The sequence below is a fragment of the Myodes glareolus genome, chromosome 5 (genome assembly GCF_982192425.1).
Source record: "Myodes glareolus chromosome 5, mMyoGla1.1, whole genome shotgun sequence".
Lineage (NCBI taxonomy): Eukaryota > Metazoa > Chordata > Mammalia > Rodentia > Cricetidae > Myodes > Myodes glareolus.
Window position 1 is genome coordinate 109,606,774 of NC_142030.1, and position 18,699 is coordinate 109,625,472.

Consider the following 18,699-nt stretch of genomic DNA (forward strand, 5'->3'; position numbering starts at 1 on the left):
GTGTTTATTTATATAGAATGCAGTGAGCAGGTATAGATTCATACTGTTCCAAAGCATACATTATATCGTTTTTGTTTTTGGATGTGTGCTTCACTTCCTCTTACATATCTTTTAGTCATCATTGATAAACCATGACAGAAAAGAATTATCTTTTACAGTAATTTCCCCCTCAAATTTGATTATCATTGATAAACACTTAGCTTTTATAACTATTTTTAATCATTAACCCCATTACCCAGTTTTTAGGAATCCAGAGTCATATGGCAGTGATTTTGTGGCTTCAGGAACAGTAAAACAAAGTGAATTCTCTAAGCCGGTTGGGACAGATTGCCGTGTCCCAAACAGTATATTATGAACTCTTAGTGAACAGGGTACGCAATAAAAATCCTCAGGCCAAAGCTGTCACATCGTTATTCAAATTCTGAAAATGTTTACGTTTTTATGTCTTTATAGAATTTGATTTGTATGTCTAATTTTGGCACTCTTTTGTTCTTTGATCACGGTGACTCTGCATGAGCTAACTTTTCTATGAAAAGGAGGTCTTGACATCTAATTCTTTTATCATCTTTCTATATCATTCTTTGCAATCAATGTAAGTCTCCACTTTGGGCAGAAGTAACTTCAGCTAATCTAACTTTGTTCCTGTATTTGGCACATAATTGCCTGAGTACATAGTGGGAAGAGTCTTGTAATCTGATCTGTGGGCAACCTCTCCAACTCATCAAATATTGTGGATATTTTAAAGTTTACTTTGTTTTGATGATCTTGATCCTGAGCAGATGTTTTAAGAATATTTCATAGCCTCATAAAGAGAGCTCTGACTTCTTTTTGTGTGTCACAACCTCCAGGGCACAGGGAAGACCTTCGAGTAGATAAGGATATTTCCCTAAAAGCATGAGAGGTAATATGTTCAGGACTTTCCTGGGAAAGCTTAGAAGTAGCACTCACTATTGGGAAAATGAATAAATGATTCATAAGGAATTTTTGATGAGTTCCTAAAATACCCCCAAATTGTACAAATATTAAAGGTCCCTCAAGTATGCAACAGGCAGAAATAAAAAGAGAAAGTCACTGGCAGCTATGATGCAGCTCAGCTTTGCTGAATCTTTGTCAAGCAGCTGTGCTGGCTTTATGACTTTTGCAGTTCCCACCAGATATGACTGTGCCAGTGATGTGTTTTTATGTTCAGTTGGCAAGAGGTCACTTTTGTGTTATAACTTTATGTCAATGTGTTATAAACTACAGTGGCCTTAGAGGAGGGAATCTCAATTAAATATAAAAATGTAAACCAAGTAAGCCCTTTCCTGTCAACTTTCCCATAGCCATGGTGTTTCATCACAGCGATAGAAACCTTAAATAAGACAACTTTCTTAAAGAACACTTCATATTGGATACTGAGATGCTTCAGAGAATGTTATTAAATTAGAGTAAGATTCAGCTCCTTGTCATGTGAACTGATTGTTCAGTGGGTTGACTACCATCCATTACTATCCTGAACATAGGGTAATGATTTTTCAGAGCTACCATTCATATTGAGCTCTCTTGAGTAACAGACATTAAATGGTGGCCTTTTACAAAACTCATAGTTTGAGTTAATAGCATCCCTCAGGTCAGTTTTGTTTCATATCCAAAATTTGTTCTAGATATTGTCTTCCAGTTAGTCTTCACATACATTCCTACCCTCCATCCAAGCACACACTTACTCCGTTCCTTTCTCCCTATTGTTCATTTAATTCCCAATCAAACTTTTATGGAAATTCAAAGGAGTACTTTCTCATTCCTCTGTTTAAGATTACAGGCTTCTGTTTAGAAAAGTTAGTTGTGTGTGAATCAGTCTTCTATGATACTACACAGCTGCAACTCCAACTTGCCTGCATTCAAACTCTTCAGAAATTCGAGCTTAGTGTGATAAATGCAGCAATGGTGGCCAAGAAAGGACTGAGACCTTGACATTCATTCTATCTTCCAGGAAGTGCATAAAGTCAAACCTGATCCCCTTTCCAGATCCAATTAAAGATGTATTCGCAAATAGGACGGCGCGTATGTGCACATGTGTGTTTATACCCATACTTACAGATGAGAAGATAGACACTAGATGCTTTCTTCCTCCACTTTCTACCTTAATCCCTTGAGATATGATTTTCTACTGAACAGACATCCCAGGTTCCACCTTTCTGTGTACCTTCAGTGTCCTTTGACTATATGCAATTACTGCCATACTCAGACTTTATGTGTGTGCTGAGGATTCAAATTTGGGTCCCCATGCTTGCACAAGTGCTTTTACCCAGTTAGCTGTCTCCAAGTATCCCTATCTCCATGATATTTAAATATTCTTTTCTCTATTGAAACATTCTGGTTTTATCTCTGTGTACTTGGCATGTGTATATGTATATAGGTATATGCTATGCATGTGTAGATGTTTGTGTGAATGTGCACATGTGTGTATGGATTTGGAGGTCAGTAGTGGAAGTCTGTGTCTTCCTCTATGTCTTTCCTCATGCTATTTTATTAAACAGGCTCGCCTACAAATTGAAACTTTTTGGGTGGGTAGGCTGCCTTGTCAGATAACTAGATATTCATGTTTCCACTTCATCTGGCTCTGAGGGTGTAGGTATGCACCCTGTGCCCATTTTTTATATTGATGCTGGGAAAAGAACAAAGAAACTAACAAAAACAGGTTCTCATGCTTTTCCAGAAAATACATTACAGACTAAGCCTTTTGTAATCCTCTATTGCTAAATTTTCCATGGTCTTCCAGACACCATCTTAGAATGCTTTTGCTCTGAAACACCGTTTGTGAATTCCTTGTCCAGTCCTGGACCAGTGCTCTTTGGATATGTCTTCTGATTCCCTTGTATGGACTGCTGATGGCTCTCCATTGCTTTCTGGTGCCGTGATTTTATGAGTTGGTGTTTGTGACTCTGTGCACGCGGAGGGTTGTTCCCCTTGGATCGAACATGTCAGTAGATGGTCTGCAAATGATGAACCCTTAGCAAGACAAAAGAGAGATAAGAACACGGGAGGAGAGAGAAGGAATAGATATGAACAACATTTTTCCAACCAGGCAAAGAGGCCTCATGTGGTCACCTAGTATTCTTTCATTCCATCATTATCTGTGGCCATTGAAACAAAGTGTATTCAAAGTCACACATGAGTGACATTATTGCCAAATATTTAAAAATTTTAAGTGTTGTCATGAAGAGTGGCTATAGTCAAGAGAAATTGGATCATAATATGAAATTCACAAAGCTGCTTCATTGGGACCACTTCAAAGACTAATTACTGCACTCAGTTCTAATGACTGTTGCCTGCAAATAATATAAATCATACATAAAGAGGGGAAATGTTTATGTCTTAATGGAAGCGAATTCTAATTTGGTCTCCAAAGAAAGGAACACACATCTTTAGTAGCTTAATGAAATCTCTTAGCACATAAAGGATCACCAGTCTGTCCTGTGGACTCTGTATCTCATATACATGTAGACTAAGCTTGGATCATAAGTCTTAAACAGGAAGCTGGATTGGATTTGTTCACATCTGTTCTAGTTTGATTTTTGTTTCTGTGATAAAAACACCCAGACAAAAAGCAACTTATGGGAGAAAGGGATTGGTATAGCATACAGTTCTACATCACAGACCATCATTGCAGACACAGGTGAATGAAACTATTCTGGATCTACAGTCAAGAGTAAAGAGAAATAAATGTCCTGTCTGCTTCGCTTCATCACTTGATATTTTTTGTCACCTGTATATACAATTCAGGGTCCCTGGCTCATAAATAGTGTTACTTGAAGTGGGCTGGCTTCTGGCACATCAATTAAGAGTGAAGACAGTCCCTCCCTAAGACATGCCTCCAGGCTAAGCAGAACTAGAGATTTCTTCATTTAAGATGATCTTTCTAGATGATTTCAGATTGTGTCACATCAACCGTGAAAACCTAATATTTGTCAAGTGAGAAGTTAAACATAATAAAACTCTTAATTTCATCATCCAGCATTGTTCCCTGTCATTCACGAAAGGTTCCTATTCCATGACACAGGGCATAAGGAAGTAGGTAAGAACAGAGTGCCACAGAAGAAGATGAGAGATCTGCATTCAGTTGCAGTAATGGGACTTGATTCTATGCAAACACATTTTGAGCTAAAGGTAAGACAGGTTGCGGGATATTTTGTGCTAGCGTAAACAGAAGCTGTGAAATAGAAGAAGATAATTGTTCCTTATTAAAGTGCTCAGAATGCGGCTGAAAAAAGTAAACCAGAGCCCATCTACTGAATGTGCTGAAGGCCTGGCATCCGCTTATTACTTCCTCTGAGGATTTTCAAGGATGTTTTGAATAAGGAATGAATTGAGCCCAAGAAAGCCATAAGAGCAGAGTGGATGAAGGAAGCTCAGAGCATTGAGGTTACTAATTTAGAAGGAAGTCTCAAAGAGCTCCTGGGTGGTAGACTTTCTTCCACCTACCCTGCCCTTCCCTGGTGCAAGATAGAAATTGTGTGAAATAACCTTAATGCTTACCTTTGCTCCAAAGGTGATCATAATTTTTACAGAATACAGCTTTGACAATAGGCTTCCAAATATTAGATTTTGTAAAAGCAGAATAATCTCACTCTGTTTTTAAAGATTTTTTCTATTTTAATAGTGTGCTTGTGTGTGTGTGTGTGTGTGTGTGTGTGTGTGTGTGTGTGTGCAAATGCACATATGTGCAGGTTTCCCCAAATACCAGAAAAGACTAGAAAAGGGCATCAGGTTTCTGGAACTAGAGTTACAGGCAGTTGCAAGCTGCCTCACATGGGTGCTCGGAACTGAACTTGGGTCCTATGTGAAAGTAGCACATGCTTGTAAGTGCTAAGCCATCATTCCAGTTCCCTATCTTATTTCTTTAGGTTGACAAATATTCAATGTTTACAGAATAAATAAATTATGATTCTGTAATAAGTGATTCAGTTAAATGAACAGTTTCATAACCTAGTCTCATAGGAGCTCACAGATACTGAAGTGACAGCTAAAGAGCTCCATGACACTGCCCTAGGTCCTCTACATCTGTGTGACAGTTGTACAGTTTGGTCTACATGTGGGACTCTGAGCAGTAGGAGCAGGGAATGATCCTGACACTTTGGGAATCTCTTTCTCATACTGAGTTGCCTTACCAAGTCTCAGGGCAAGAGGAGGAACTTAGTCCTACTTCACCTTGATATGCCTTGTTTTGTTGACACTCATGGGAAGCCTGTCCCTTTCTGAACAGAAGCAGAGGGGGGCATTTTAATGGTTGGAGGATCAAGAGGAATGTGGAGGAAGGAATGCAAGGAGAAGAGTGAGGGGAAGCTGCAGTTGGGGTGTAAAATAAATGAATAAATGGCTTAGTAAAAAAGAGAGAAAAAAGTTGTTATCCTTTCCATATCTTTGTATGGGAGACACAGGGAGTATGACTAAGCCATGGAAGAATAGTAACATTTCTTGATTCCTGACCCAAAGGAATACAACCCGTTGATAATATTGCAGTTTATCTCAGTGCATATTGTCCCTGTTCTAACAGACACCAAAGTCTGTAAATACCAATTCAGTGCTTCATTAGGACTTTCTGGTGACTCTCATCCTGCCTTCTTGGAACTCTTATCCACAGTAGAAACCACACATAAATGGAAAGAGGTGTTGGGTCCTTGTATTCAATTTTATTCTAGTGGGTGAGTGGCAGTATCTCAAGCTGAGATTCTAATTGTCATCCTGGGGAATTCATAAAAAATTATAAAAATATTGCAGTTTATGAGTTTATAAAATCTTTCTTGGGAAATTTGGTTGTTTACTCAGGTTCTAATTATAAACTAGTGTCTTTTTCATAATTGTTTATCTTTGAAGATTAAATATATGTATAGAAAGCAATATAACTGTTTCATTTCCAGATCTCAAAGTGTTATGCTCTCAAAACTGTTTTTCCTCTTATAGCTAGAGAGATGTGCTCTTTGATCAATGTTTCTGATTGTCCCACCCTGCACTACCCACCACTCCCCTCATGAAGTCTGTGGGTCTACATTTTTAGACACCATATGTCAGTGGAATTTGTGATACCTGTCTTTCTGTGTCTGTCCTTTCCCACTTACAAAAGTACCCCTAGGCCCAGCCATGTCACAAATGGAAAAGTGTCCTTCTTTTGACAAGACACTGTATACACAAACCACAATTCCTTCATTCATGCCACAACAAACCTCTAGGGTTTACTGTAACATTTGGAGTGTGTCTCTTATGCAGAAAGGCATGGGGTGCAGGTATTTCTTTGAAATGATCATTTCATTCAATATCTATGAATATATTATATATTATATACAATATTATGTATATATGATAGCTAAATCACATGGAAGCTCCATCTTAAAATCTTCAATATAGTATTTGTCTGATTGTGTGTGTGTGTGTGTGTGTGTTTGCACATGCTATACAGTGCACATGTAGAAGGCAGAGGACAACTTGGAAAAATCAGTTTCTCAGTCTACTCCATGGTTCCTTGAGATAAAACTCAGTTCTTTATCAACTGAGCCATCATCAATCCCATATCTTAAAAACTCACGTAATAGCATTCACCTTGTTTTCAAAAAAGTTATATAGTAAACGTATCATGCATACTCTACATGAGTTTCACATTCTTCATTCTGTTGCAAACTCTTATTGTCTCTTGTCTTTTCAGTAATGCCCATGCCAATGCATGTAATTCCATAACTCAATACGGTTTAGATTCTTATTTCTCTGATGAAAGTTAAGCACTTTCTTGTTTTGTTTTTTTGTTTTTGTTTTTACTTTTTGTGTTGTTTGAATGGTGTTTTTCAAGACAGGTGTTCTCTTGAAAACAGCCCTGATTATTCTAGAACTCACTCTGCAGACCTGGGCTTGAACACACAGAGCTCCACCTGCCTCTGTCCCTGCCTCATATGTGTTGGGATTAAAGGTATATGCTACCAATGGCAATTGGTTGACTACTTTTTATTCCCTTTAGGTAGTGTGTGTCTTCTTTGAAAATATCCATTTAGGATGTGTTCATTTTATCAAGATTGCTTCTTTTGTATGACTGTTGAGGAGTACATTCTTGAGGAATATGAATATGAATTGAGGAGTATGAATTTGGATACTAGTAAACTCTTTGTAAAATTATCTGTTTGGAAGTGATTTTTTCCCACTCTGTGGGTCATCATTTTGTTATATTGGTTGCTTTGCATGCTCTAAAGTAGCCTTTTAAATGATGTTTAATTCATGTATTTTTTGTGTATATGTGGCCCTATGAAGTAGGTATTAACTGTAAGTGCGTGTACCAAGATGAACTTTAGGAACAGGAGGACAGCATCCAGAAGTCTGTTCTCTCCCTTCTCCCATGGGTTGTGCAGCGCTGGCTTTCCTAGCTGACCTAGATAGCCCTAGTCCTATGAGACTAAGAAGCATCTGTGTCTGACTCAGTCCCACTCTTTTGGATATTACAGCCTTCAATTGTGGATTCATATTTTCAAGGAATGTTTTTCTCTAGGAGCTTTATAATTTAGATCATAATGTTTAGCTTTTAGTAATCTCTAGGTCAGCTTCTGAATGCAATCTAAAATAGACCCCAGTTTGTTATTTTGTATGAGCTTCATTAGTTTATTTATCATTGTTTACTTGAAGAGACGGTCCATTCCCTGTGAGTGTTCTTGGATACTTGTCAAGAATTAGTCTGGGAAGTACTAGAAGGGTCACTGTGGAGTGGATATGATCAGAATACATCTATCAAATGCTCAAGAAAACATCAGTATTTTAAACATTGGGTATTTTTCTTTGTGTGTGTGTGTATTTATCTCTGAGCTCTTTATTCTGTTGTATAGATGTCTAATTCTATGCCATTGCCATACTGTTTGTTTTTGTTTCTCAGAACTCTGTTTACTCTTTAAGGTCTTTTATGCTGTTTTTGTTTCTCATTTTTTTTTATCTTTTACAGCCTTTTGGTGTTTCATATGATTTTAATATCTATTTTATTAATTTTATTTTATTAAATATTGTCACTAGAATCTGGATACATATTATAGTCAATCTGTAGTTTGTCTTGAAAAATGTGGACATATTATGATAGTAATTATTCCAATCCATGCATTTGTTTTTCTGATAATCTGTGGGTCTTCTAGAATTTTATAACTCTATCTCTGCATCTCACAGTCACTTGTACAAGCCAGTGTGGATACAAGCCCTGGAAAAAGGGTTTCACTTATGAATGGCTTATGTAGTTTCTCAAGTTAGGTGTATTGTTTCTAGTTTGTTTTGTGAAACTAGAGGACCATTATTGTACTCATTGCTAGAAAGGCTTCTAAATCATGCTTTATGTTTTTATGGTAGGATCTAAGCAGAGGCAATCGTGTTGAAACTTAAATTGCAATGTAAGTCATAATGAACTGCGAGAGAAGATCTCTATAAAATGACTAGTATTCACATGTCCAGATTAATTTCACAGACTTTATTTTTTTTCTATTTTAATTTCTTATAAAATAATAATATACATGTGATTTTGCTTTCTTTCTTGTGGTTGTTGTTTTTTGACATGCCAGGGATCAAATACAGGACCTAGTGAGTGCTAACCGCAGTATTCTGTCACTGAGCTATTACCTTCTTGGATAGCTTTGTGATTGAATAAAAAAGAATGAAAACACTATTTAAGACAGATGCTGGTGCAAAACTCAATAACCAACAATATTTCAATTATATTGATAGTAAATCTAATTAATTTTGAAGCTCTTCATGCCAGTTTAGCATCTTTACAGAACTCAGGTGGCCTTATTTGGAAATATATGAACTGATATACTTAGTTAAGATGAAATCCTACTGGATCGGACTTGAACTACACACAATGGCTAGAGTCTTACAGGCAAAGAATATGTGAATGAAGAGTCACAGAAACATCCCTTGATAGGGCAAGAGGACATTTAGCTTGATGATAGAAACTGTTGGGAACGATGGGCCTCAGGAAAAGGAGCAAAGACTCCAGTGGTTTTCAGAAATTAGAAAACACACACTGCGCATACTCTCCTAGAGTCTTATTAATTTATCTGCTGAGAATTTAAATTCACACTTGCAGCCTCCATGTCGACACTGTCCCTATCAACCCTAGGCACTAAAATTGGTAGCCTATGGAGCTACAAAACTCTGTGAGATTGCCTCGTCTGGTTTCTAGAGAAATTTGGGGCTGTGAATTCACACTTAATAATTTCAACATTAAGCAGAAACAGGACATAGAGGAAATTACCCATCAAATGGGAGGAAGAATTGACAGTGAACTGAGAATAAAACTAGAAGCAAAAATATGCTGAAAATAATAAATTCATCCTGAAAGAGAAGGACTATGTGAAATGCTAACAAGAATTAGATATGTGTTGTGAATCAGCAATTGGATTTAGAAATGTATACAGGCCACTGAAGACATTACTGTTAGAAACTTTGGGGAAATGCCCAGATAAATCTGATAGAATTATGATTGAGAGTCAGGAGGATGCAAGAATTGGAGACAAAAAGCATAGGTAGAGTCTAGGTGTATCTAGTGTAGACCAGATGAGAGTGCAAAACACTAAGGTAAAGGAAACTGAGGATGTTTATTTTAGGATAGGAAAATGCTAATGAGCATGGGGCGGTTGATATGAAGAAAGCAAACAGACTATAAAGGAGGGAGGAGGGTGACTCCTAAAGTACTGTCTTTAACTGAAATGAAGGATGAGACGAATATAAGCTGACTCTGGATGAGAGCACAAGTAGATTCCTTATATGACTCCCAAATGTGGGGTTGGGAAGGTGGCCCAGTGGGCAAAGCATTTGCTGCACAACTTTGAGAATATGAGTTTGAATCCCAAGAACCCACAGACAAAGCAAACACAGTAGTGCATGTTTATATTCTCCACAATCCTAAAGTGAGACAGATGCGGTGGAGCAAAGACTGGAATCCCTGGACCTCACAAACCAGACCAGCGAGATAAAGCCTGGACAGTGACAGACAGCAGAGACCTTGTCTCCAGAACTGTGGAAAGCAAAAGAGGACACAGGACATTGTTTTCTGATGTTACACAGAAGTGTGCACACAAACACACACAAGAACTAACAGAAAGGATGGCAGAGAAGCCAAAGGAATTGCAGATGTTATTGTTTATAGCTTCAGTATTCTTAAATAGGAAATAAGGTCATTAGCTGAGATTGAGAAAAGAAAATCATAAACTGTGGTCTGAGAAAGAAGAAAGGCATTAAAGGTTCGAATCCAAGAGTTGATGGGGCATAAGAAGTACATTTATTGAAACCACACAAGAACCACTCACTTAAAGGTAGGCATAATTTAATATGACCTATAAATAAGTCACATTATTTATATTTTTCTTCCCTCAGTTAAGCCACTAAGAACAGTGTCATTGGTTCTTGTTCTGCCACTCCAATACCCACCCACACTGACCCATGATGGGTCAAAGAACTTAAGTTTGTATAAGCCTGGTCAGGGTGATGATCTGGGTAATTTAGTTGAGAGAAGAGAGGCCTTGAAAATGTTGAACATGATTGACATCTTCAAGGACAATTGACTGTTAATCTGACATCTTAGAGAGAAGACTGGGTCTTAGAGCAAGGTAAAAGATGAGGAAGATAATGGGAGAGATAGGTAATTGATTTGTATTGTAGCAGTTCTAGAGTTGAAAGCAATAACAAATACTGAAGTTTAACATTGATTCTATGATAATACATCCCAACAAGTAGTGTGAAAATTGGTTTCTGCATGCATAAAGAAAACACAATTTGGTTTAGCTACTTTGTTACTAGTTAGCTAGTAAATGAGGAGCCGCTCCCTGGTACAGATGTATAAGACACTGCTAACTAGAAATGGAAACCAGTGTAATAAGTAAAAAGGCAAAAAAAGGCAACAGAAAATATAGTAAGGGAGCGTAGAAGGTGAGGGAAAGTATACAGTGAACTAAGTTTACAGGAAATGGTAAAAGGTAACACAACGTCTTCTAACCATATCCATAGATTGGCTCAATCTAAGGACATTGGGGAGCTCTTAAAACAATTGAAACAGCAATATTGCTTCACAAGTGGCATGCTTATTTGAATATGTGGTATAAAAATACTTGAATGTGAAAGACGGAGAATTGTGACTGCAACCAAAGTGACTCATTCATATGTCACAAACACTCAGGGTAAATGTTTTTCAGGCTACTTTAAAGTGTCTGGGTAGAACACAGCTTCATGGTTGATTTTATGGAGAACAGTAGGTCCTGAATGTGGAACCTATGGGTGACAGCACTGGTGAGAAACACAAGAAGGACTTGAGGATATCTATAAGGATTCTAACATGAACAAATAATAAATAAATGAATATGATGCCACCAAATGAGGTGCTCAAACTATAATAGATGTGGGTTAGTTTTGTTTGTTTGCTTGTATTTTGTGTTTGCATGGATGAGCATCCAATCCAGGCAGGATTTTGCCCGTGGGAATCAAGTGCTTTACCAGAAACATATATCCTCAGCCCTGAGTTTTCACTTCCTAATTCAATGGTAAACATATCTAATACAGGGTTATGTACCTCATCCCTGCCAGATATGTCACAGCACCAGGAAGACTGTTGCTTTAGTTTATTTCAACTAGATTAAAAACATTTTAAAGACACACACTTCAGAAAGATATAGAATACGGAACTAGGGGGACTGGGGAGATGGCCTGATCAATAAATTGTTTGCTATGCAAGCATGAGGACCTGAACTTGGATCTCCAGTGTTCATGCAAAACCTGCAGTACTGAGAATGTGGAGATGTGAGGCTTTACAGGGCCCCATCACCACCCAGTCTAACCAGTCAGTGAGCTCTTGGTTAACGAGTGAGAGACCCTATTTCAGAAAGTTCGGTGAGGATGAACCAGGGAAGACTCAGTATTGACTTTTATCTTCTACAGGTGCAAAAATGGATATGCAAACTATATGCATACAAATTAACATCTCACACACACACACACACACGCATGCACGCACGTGCACACACACATACACACATACACACACACACACACACACTATGTGCTGACTTCTAGAGAGGGCAGATTATGATCAATATCATACAATGTAAGCTAGGATAAAGATGGACAGGCCTCCGAGCTTACAGAATCCAGGTTGTTCCCCGAGAGAAGCATCAGGCTGAATTCTGAAGGATGGGGAAAGGAGCCTAATGTGAAAACTTCTCACTGAAGACCCCTTTGGAAAGGGATGACTGGCTAACTGGGGCTATTGCATTCTAAAGAAAACCTGTGACCATTGTAACCACGTAGCCATAGTTTCTACACTTGACCCTAAAATCTATTAAATAAATACATTAAGAAGTTCTTCAATTTCTAAAACTTTCATTTGTTTTCTTATATCTGTAAAATTAAGAAAAAGAAAAGAACTTTCTAGGTAAACACAGAAGACAGGAACTCAATCATAATGAATTTGCTTAGTAAGGCAAGCAATGTAATTCTGTTCAGCTTGACAAGGGCATTTTTTAAAATGTGAATGTGATTCATTTGAAAAAGGATCTTCATCACCATGTTTAATTCTAGGGCTCTTTGTTTGTTTTCGTATAAGTTTCACACTATTATTTTCAATTAAAGAGTTTTTTCATACTGATATATTCATTGTATGTTTCTGCATGAGTGCACAGTGTGCCATGCTGTGTGTGTAGAAATCAGAAAACAATTTTCAGAGCCAGTTCTTCCTTCTTATGCGTGGAACCCAGGGTTGGAATGCAAGTACTCAAACATTGTTTCCTGCTAAGATATCTCACTAGGTCCAACTATTATTCTTTTAAAGTAGTATTGATAATAACTGTTGTGTAGCTCTCATGTGCAGAAAGGAATAAAGGTATAGATTTAGCTCAAAGGTATAAAAATGGAAGAAAAAAGAAGATACATATATATATAATTTGAGTGTATCAACATTCAAAGAACCCACTAAAATTTTGTGCAGTACTTGCTGGGTACCAGAGTGCATTCTATTACAAATATTTATTTAAGGAACATATTTGGAATGAAGGCGATAACTGCATCCCAAAAATCATTTTTATTTTAATTTCCATATTATAAACAACAAATATCTGCCTAAATTCATGCAGAAAAAGTATCCTGTTTATGCACAACACTACTAATGTATACTAGAGAGAAAAAATGAGACCAAGTGGGAAAAAAAGTGGTATGATACATTGCTCTCAATGTGCTTCTGACCTGGGACTTAGCCTATTCTTTAGTTTGTTATGTTGATAGTGCATTCCCTGTGACAGTTTGCTACCTTTGGAACTGTAAATCTAAAGTGTTTACCATTGTGTAGGCTTGAGAAAGGAGTGTGGTGATAGAGAACCCAAGGGAAGAGAGAGACAATGAATATTAACAGTCACAGAAAGAGGCAGAGAAAGACAAAGAGCATGCAAATACTGGCATGATGACCAAGAATATCAATCTTGACCACAAGCCCTGTTGTTTTCCTATGGTTGTCCACAATGAGAAAAAATGAGTCTGTTGAGGAAGATAAAAGCAATGGGGAAATGTGCAGGGATAGATCAGAACCATACTTCTTGGCCCAAATTTGAGTAAATGTACTTTTCTCCATAATGCCCTCAGAATATGATACTGTACTTTGCTCCCAGTATTTTGTGCTCCTGTGTGTATTATGGCAGAGAACTTCTGGTGTCTGAGGAAGACTCCAACTGTGCATACAGTGCTCATGAACCCTCAGAGTGGACAGAGCACCAGAGGCCATTAGCCATTGTTGAAGAGGAGAAATGGGAAAACATGCGTGTGATAAAGAAACCAGTGAATGTTTGTCTTCCACATCACTTTTTCCATGTAGAGTAGCTTTCAGATTGAACATGGAAATCACACTGAAGTAGCAATTCTGTTTATGTTGCAGCACATTGTCTTCCTCACTCCCCCAATCTTCTCCTTCCTCCTTCCATGGAAAAAGGCAAGGAAGAAAGTCCTTCATATACCTTTTGTATACCTTCATATACTTCCAAAATTCCATTTATTTTCCATTCGTTTTGTAGCCTCTGAGGTTCAGTGGATTGATTTCCTAATCCCAAGGATAGCGATAAGTTACTTGAAAAACACTCTCCTGGCAATATTTGAATTTTGTCATGCAGTTTTAGGTTGGTCACTGAGCCTTAATCACACCATACTCAAGCTGGAAACATTACATTACACATTAGTGAATGGTAACAGGTAAGTTTCTTCTTCCTCAACCTAGAAGAGGAAGGTGATTTTCAGAGAACCATGCCATGAGAATAACCAAGTCATGCTCGTGTTTCCATATTCCAGTTACAAAACTGGTCTGTGGGTGTGCTTGTCAAAGTGATCCTCTTACTTTCTCTGTCTTTCCTCCTCCCCCTTTTTCCCTCTTCCTTTCTTTCCTCCTCTCTATCCCCTTTCTCCATCTTTCTAACTGCTCTTGTGAGGCAGGATGTCACTCTGTAACCCAGCTGTCCTGAAATCTGAATATGCCTGTATCCACTTCATAAGTGCTGACATTATAACTCTACGTCACCATAATGATCTCAAACTAGACTTGTAATTTAAAACAGCACATATAGAAAACAAGAATAACACAGAGACACACTCATGTTGCTATATTCAGAAGTTTATATTTCAACTCCAATGAATTTGTGAATCTTAAAAATCTTTAATGTTGAGTCATTGAGGCCTAGAAAACAGAAACAAACAATTCATGAACAATTTAATCAAAATTTTCTGTGTTGTGCTTGCTATTCTTAATTCTAATCCTCCCCTACTTTTTTGCTTTCAAGGAAGTTTACAAGTCCGCTATCGGCTCACCAAGGAAGAAAGTCATGTGTTCACCATCAGCACAGAGAACTTGGCCAACAGAAGCGTGCATCAGGTGAAGATTAGCCGAGAGGGGCCCGAGCTTACTGTTCAGGTATTTCATTTCTCATTTTTTCACTCAGCCTACATGCCAAGGTTTCTCCATCTTACAAGTCTGAGCTTCTATCCCCAGCCACATACTGTAGTATAGAGTTTCCTTACACTCCAGTTGAGCCCTGAGCCATGCTCCTTCTTCTCACTGGTACTGTGATCAATTGGGAAATAGATAGAAATGAAAGTTTTGAATCCCCACCAGAGTTCTTCCATCAGAAACTACTTGAAAGGAAGAGGAAGCACTGTCAATTCTAGTTATGCTCAAGTTTAATAATGTCTTAACCATATTGTGCTATAAAGGGTTGCATGCAAAGAGGAAACTACAGAAGACTACAGCAAGGTCTACAGAGGAAGTGAGCATAGGATACAGGTGGGGACAGAGAAGGAAACAAGTGATGTGGAAACCCTCAGGAAAGAACAGGTTTCTTCTACACATCACGATTCACTTTCTAGTTCAAAGTGGGCATTGACAACAAGGAAGTGCTGGCTGGGTAGAGAAGACAGAGAAGGTTCTTAAATGACTCAATTTATGCTGGAGAGGTTGTGGAGTAAAGGGAATGCTCCAGAAATGCAAGTTGGTACAGCCCCTTTTAAATGTCTGTGTGGCAATTTCTCAGAAAATTAGGAAATGACCTTCCTCAAGACCCAGTTGTAACATGAGGGCCTGTTTGTTGGGGTTTATGTCCTGCCCAGTTTTTCACAGCTGGCAAGCTCCAAAGAAAAACACACAGAGATCTCCATAAGTTATAAAACTGATTGGTCCATTAGCTCAGGCTACTTATTAGCTCTTGTAGCTTATATTAACCCATTATTCTTATATATGTTAGCCACATGGCTCATACCATTTTCAGCGGGGCAGCTCACATCTTGCTTCTTCGGTGATCTGGGAAAAACTGCCAAGGGAGCTTCTTGCTTCCCAGAATAATCCTGCTCTCATCACCCCACCTCTACTTCCTATCTGGTTGACCCACCTATACTTCCTGCCTGGCCAATCAGCATTTATTTAAAACATGATTGACAGAATACAGACAATTCTCCCACACCACCCAGTAGTACCACTTTTGGGTACATATCCAAAGGATGTTCAATTGTGCCACAAGGACATGTGCTCAACTATGTTCATAGCAGCATTGTTTGTCATATCTAGGACCTGGAAACAACCCTAATGAGTCATGACCAAAGAATGTATAAGGAAAACGTGGTACATTTACAAAATGGAGTACTACACAGAAGAAAAAAATAATGACATTTTGAATTTTGCAGGCAAATAGATGGAGCTAGAAAGCATCATATTGAGTCTGGTAACCCAGACCCAAAAAGGCAATTATCAATGTACTCACTCATAAGTGGGTTTTTAAACATAAAGCAAAGAAAACCAGCCCACAGTTCACAATCCTAGAGAACCTAAACAACAATAAGGACCCTAAGAGAGGCATACACTGATCTAATCTACATGGGAAGTAGATAAACACAAGATCTCCTGAGTAAACTGGGAGCATGGGTACCTTGGGAGAAGGTTGATTGGGAGGGGAGAGGCAAGGAGGGGAGCAGAGAAAAATGTAGAGCTCAATAAAAATCAATAAAAAAGAAAAAAAATGATTCGTGAGATCACAGGCACAGCTATCTAAAAAAAACAGAGTATGGTAGGTGTCTCTGAAAGATTCGTGACTCTGTATAAAGAGTCAAGAGCAGAGCAGGGCATACCGGAATATAAAGTCCAGCCAAAGTCTAGATAACCCTTTTTTCATCATAACCTAAAGGGAGAGTGTTCATCAACTTAGCATTTACCAACCATTTTGCATAGGTGAGTCTAATCCATTTATATGTGTTCTCCACAATTGTCACTTCAAATGCCCCCCTTCTTTTTTTGTGAGCAACAGATGCAATGACATCTACTCTCTCAGAAGATGACTTTGCTCTCTTCCTCAGTGAACAATGTATTCTTTATAGGAGATATCACACATTTTCATTAGCCTAGCTCTTCCTGTCCCATCTCCTCCTACCTGGACCTGTGGGCTCTCTTTCTCCCATGGCCGTTGAGTGCTCAATGTCTAAAAGGTTTAAGGCTGCCTACTACCTGTGTGAGTCAACTCTCATGCCCCTCTAACAAGCGCAGCTCCAACAATCTTCCTGTTCTACCACCTTTCCAGCTCCACCAAATAGCTCCCTGAAACACAAACTATGTAATTATTGAAGGCATCAGAAACAAGAAAACAAACAAGTCAACCAAGATCTCTCTGGCTCAAGGGAATAAATCCATTTCTCTCCAGTTTTGTATATTGCTAGACTTTTATCATTTTATGTTCAAATTGCTTGGAAAACTTAAAACATTTGTGAACTAAATAGCTGACTTCCACATGACTGCAGGAGCCATGTGATTAAAATGGATGTGACTTTGTGGACAAGGGGAGATGTTCTAGTTTCATGGCTGTTGCTGTAATAAATATCCTGACAAAACCCAACTACAGGCGAAAGGGATTTATTTTTACTCTTAATTCTAGGTTACAGTCCACCATAAGAGCAAAGTCAAGGTGGCAGAAAGTTAAAAAAAACAAGCTACTAGTCCTTTCAACTTTTAAGAGCAAAGAAAAATTAATGTATCTATGATCACTTGTTTTCTTGCATTAGCTTGATTTCTAATGTCATACAGTTTAGAACTCTACTGACTAGAGAATGGTGCTGCTCGCAGTGGGACGGGTCTTCTCACATCAATTAACTTAAGATTATTCCTTACAGAATTATGTCCACAGGTCAATGCAATATAGGCAATCTCTCATTAAGACTTTTCCAGGTGATTCTGGGCTGTGTCAAGTTTATTACTAAACTAAGACAAGTGGGATGAGTCTTGGGTTTAAGCTTTGGAGTATACTGGGTCAACTCTCCATTTTTGAATTATCTATGATCTTGTATGGAAAGATATGTTTTAGATCGCCTTGAGTGCCATGAGACCGAAATCATCCAGGTAGATTCTATGTCCTTGGAACATTTCATAGGGGGACCGTGGAGAGAGTTTCAAGGGTTGCCAGTGAGCAGCACTGGAGACCATTTTAATGTGGGTTGTGTGAGGAAGAATGAGTACTAGTTATTCTAATTAGATACATGTTTAGGAATAATTATTGAATATTTTATGCAAATAATTCGTATACTCTCTGAAATTAACTTATTACCTCTTACAATATTCCTGAAATGAGTAGAGGGTCACAGCTTTGAGCTTGTTTGGATGGGGAATGTTGTTGCTGAAGTGTGAGTGGTAGAATTAGTAATGGTAACCTCCTGCTTGTGTACTGTGTGGGTACCATGTAGAGGCCAGAGGACAACCTCAAGTCTCATTCCTGAGGAGGCACAGTTCAGGTTTATTTATTTATTTGTTTGTTTGTTTATTTATTTATTTAGATAGAAGGGCTCTTATTGCTCTGGAAGTGTAGAAAGGAGGCTGTGTTGGCTCTCCACAAACACATTACACCACACCTGACATTTTACATGGGTTCTATGGATCAAACTCAAGTCCTTAGTTTCATATGGCAAACACTTCACTGATTGAGCTACCCCTACAAGCTTTGTTTGTTTATACTTTCAGTGAAGCCTTGATGGAAAACTGTGGCATGTCCTGTAGAGCATTTTACATATAACAATTTTAGCACCTTTTTATTTTCTGTGCTCTTCAAAAATAAAATCAGGGAAGTAGAACACAGAGAGAGCAGTGTATGTGTTTGCCTTCTCGGTCTACGTATTTTCACCAATCAATTGATAGTCAATAATAAGCAGCCACTTGCTATT

At 38.2% G+C, this 18,699-nt stretch overlaps 1 protein-coding gene across 1 annotated transcript in view; it reads left to right on the top strand.

Annotated features, from left to right (window-relative positions):
• Cntnap5 (contactin associated protein family member 5) overlaps window positions 1-18,699 on the top strand; it is a 908,928-nt gene that overhangs the window by 840,634 nt on the left and 49,595 nt on the right. Inside the window, exon 20 of the mRNA XM_087906619.1 lies at window positions 14,793-14,923. Within this exon, the coding sequence (XP_087762745.1) occupies window positions 14,793-14,923 (131 nt within the window). The remainder of the gene's footprint in view (window positions 1-14,792; window positions 14,924-18,699) is intronic.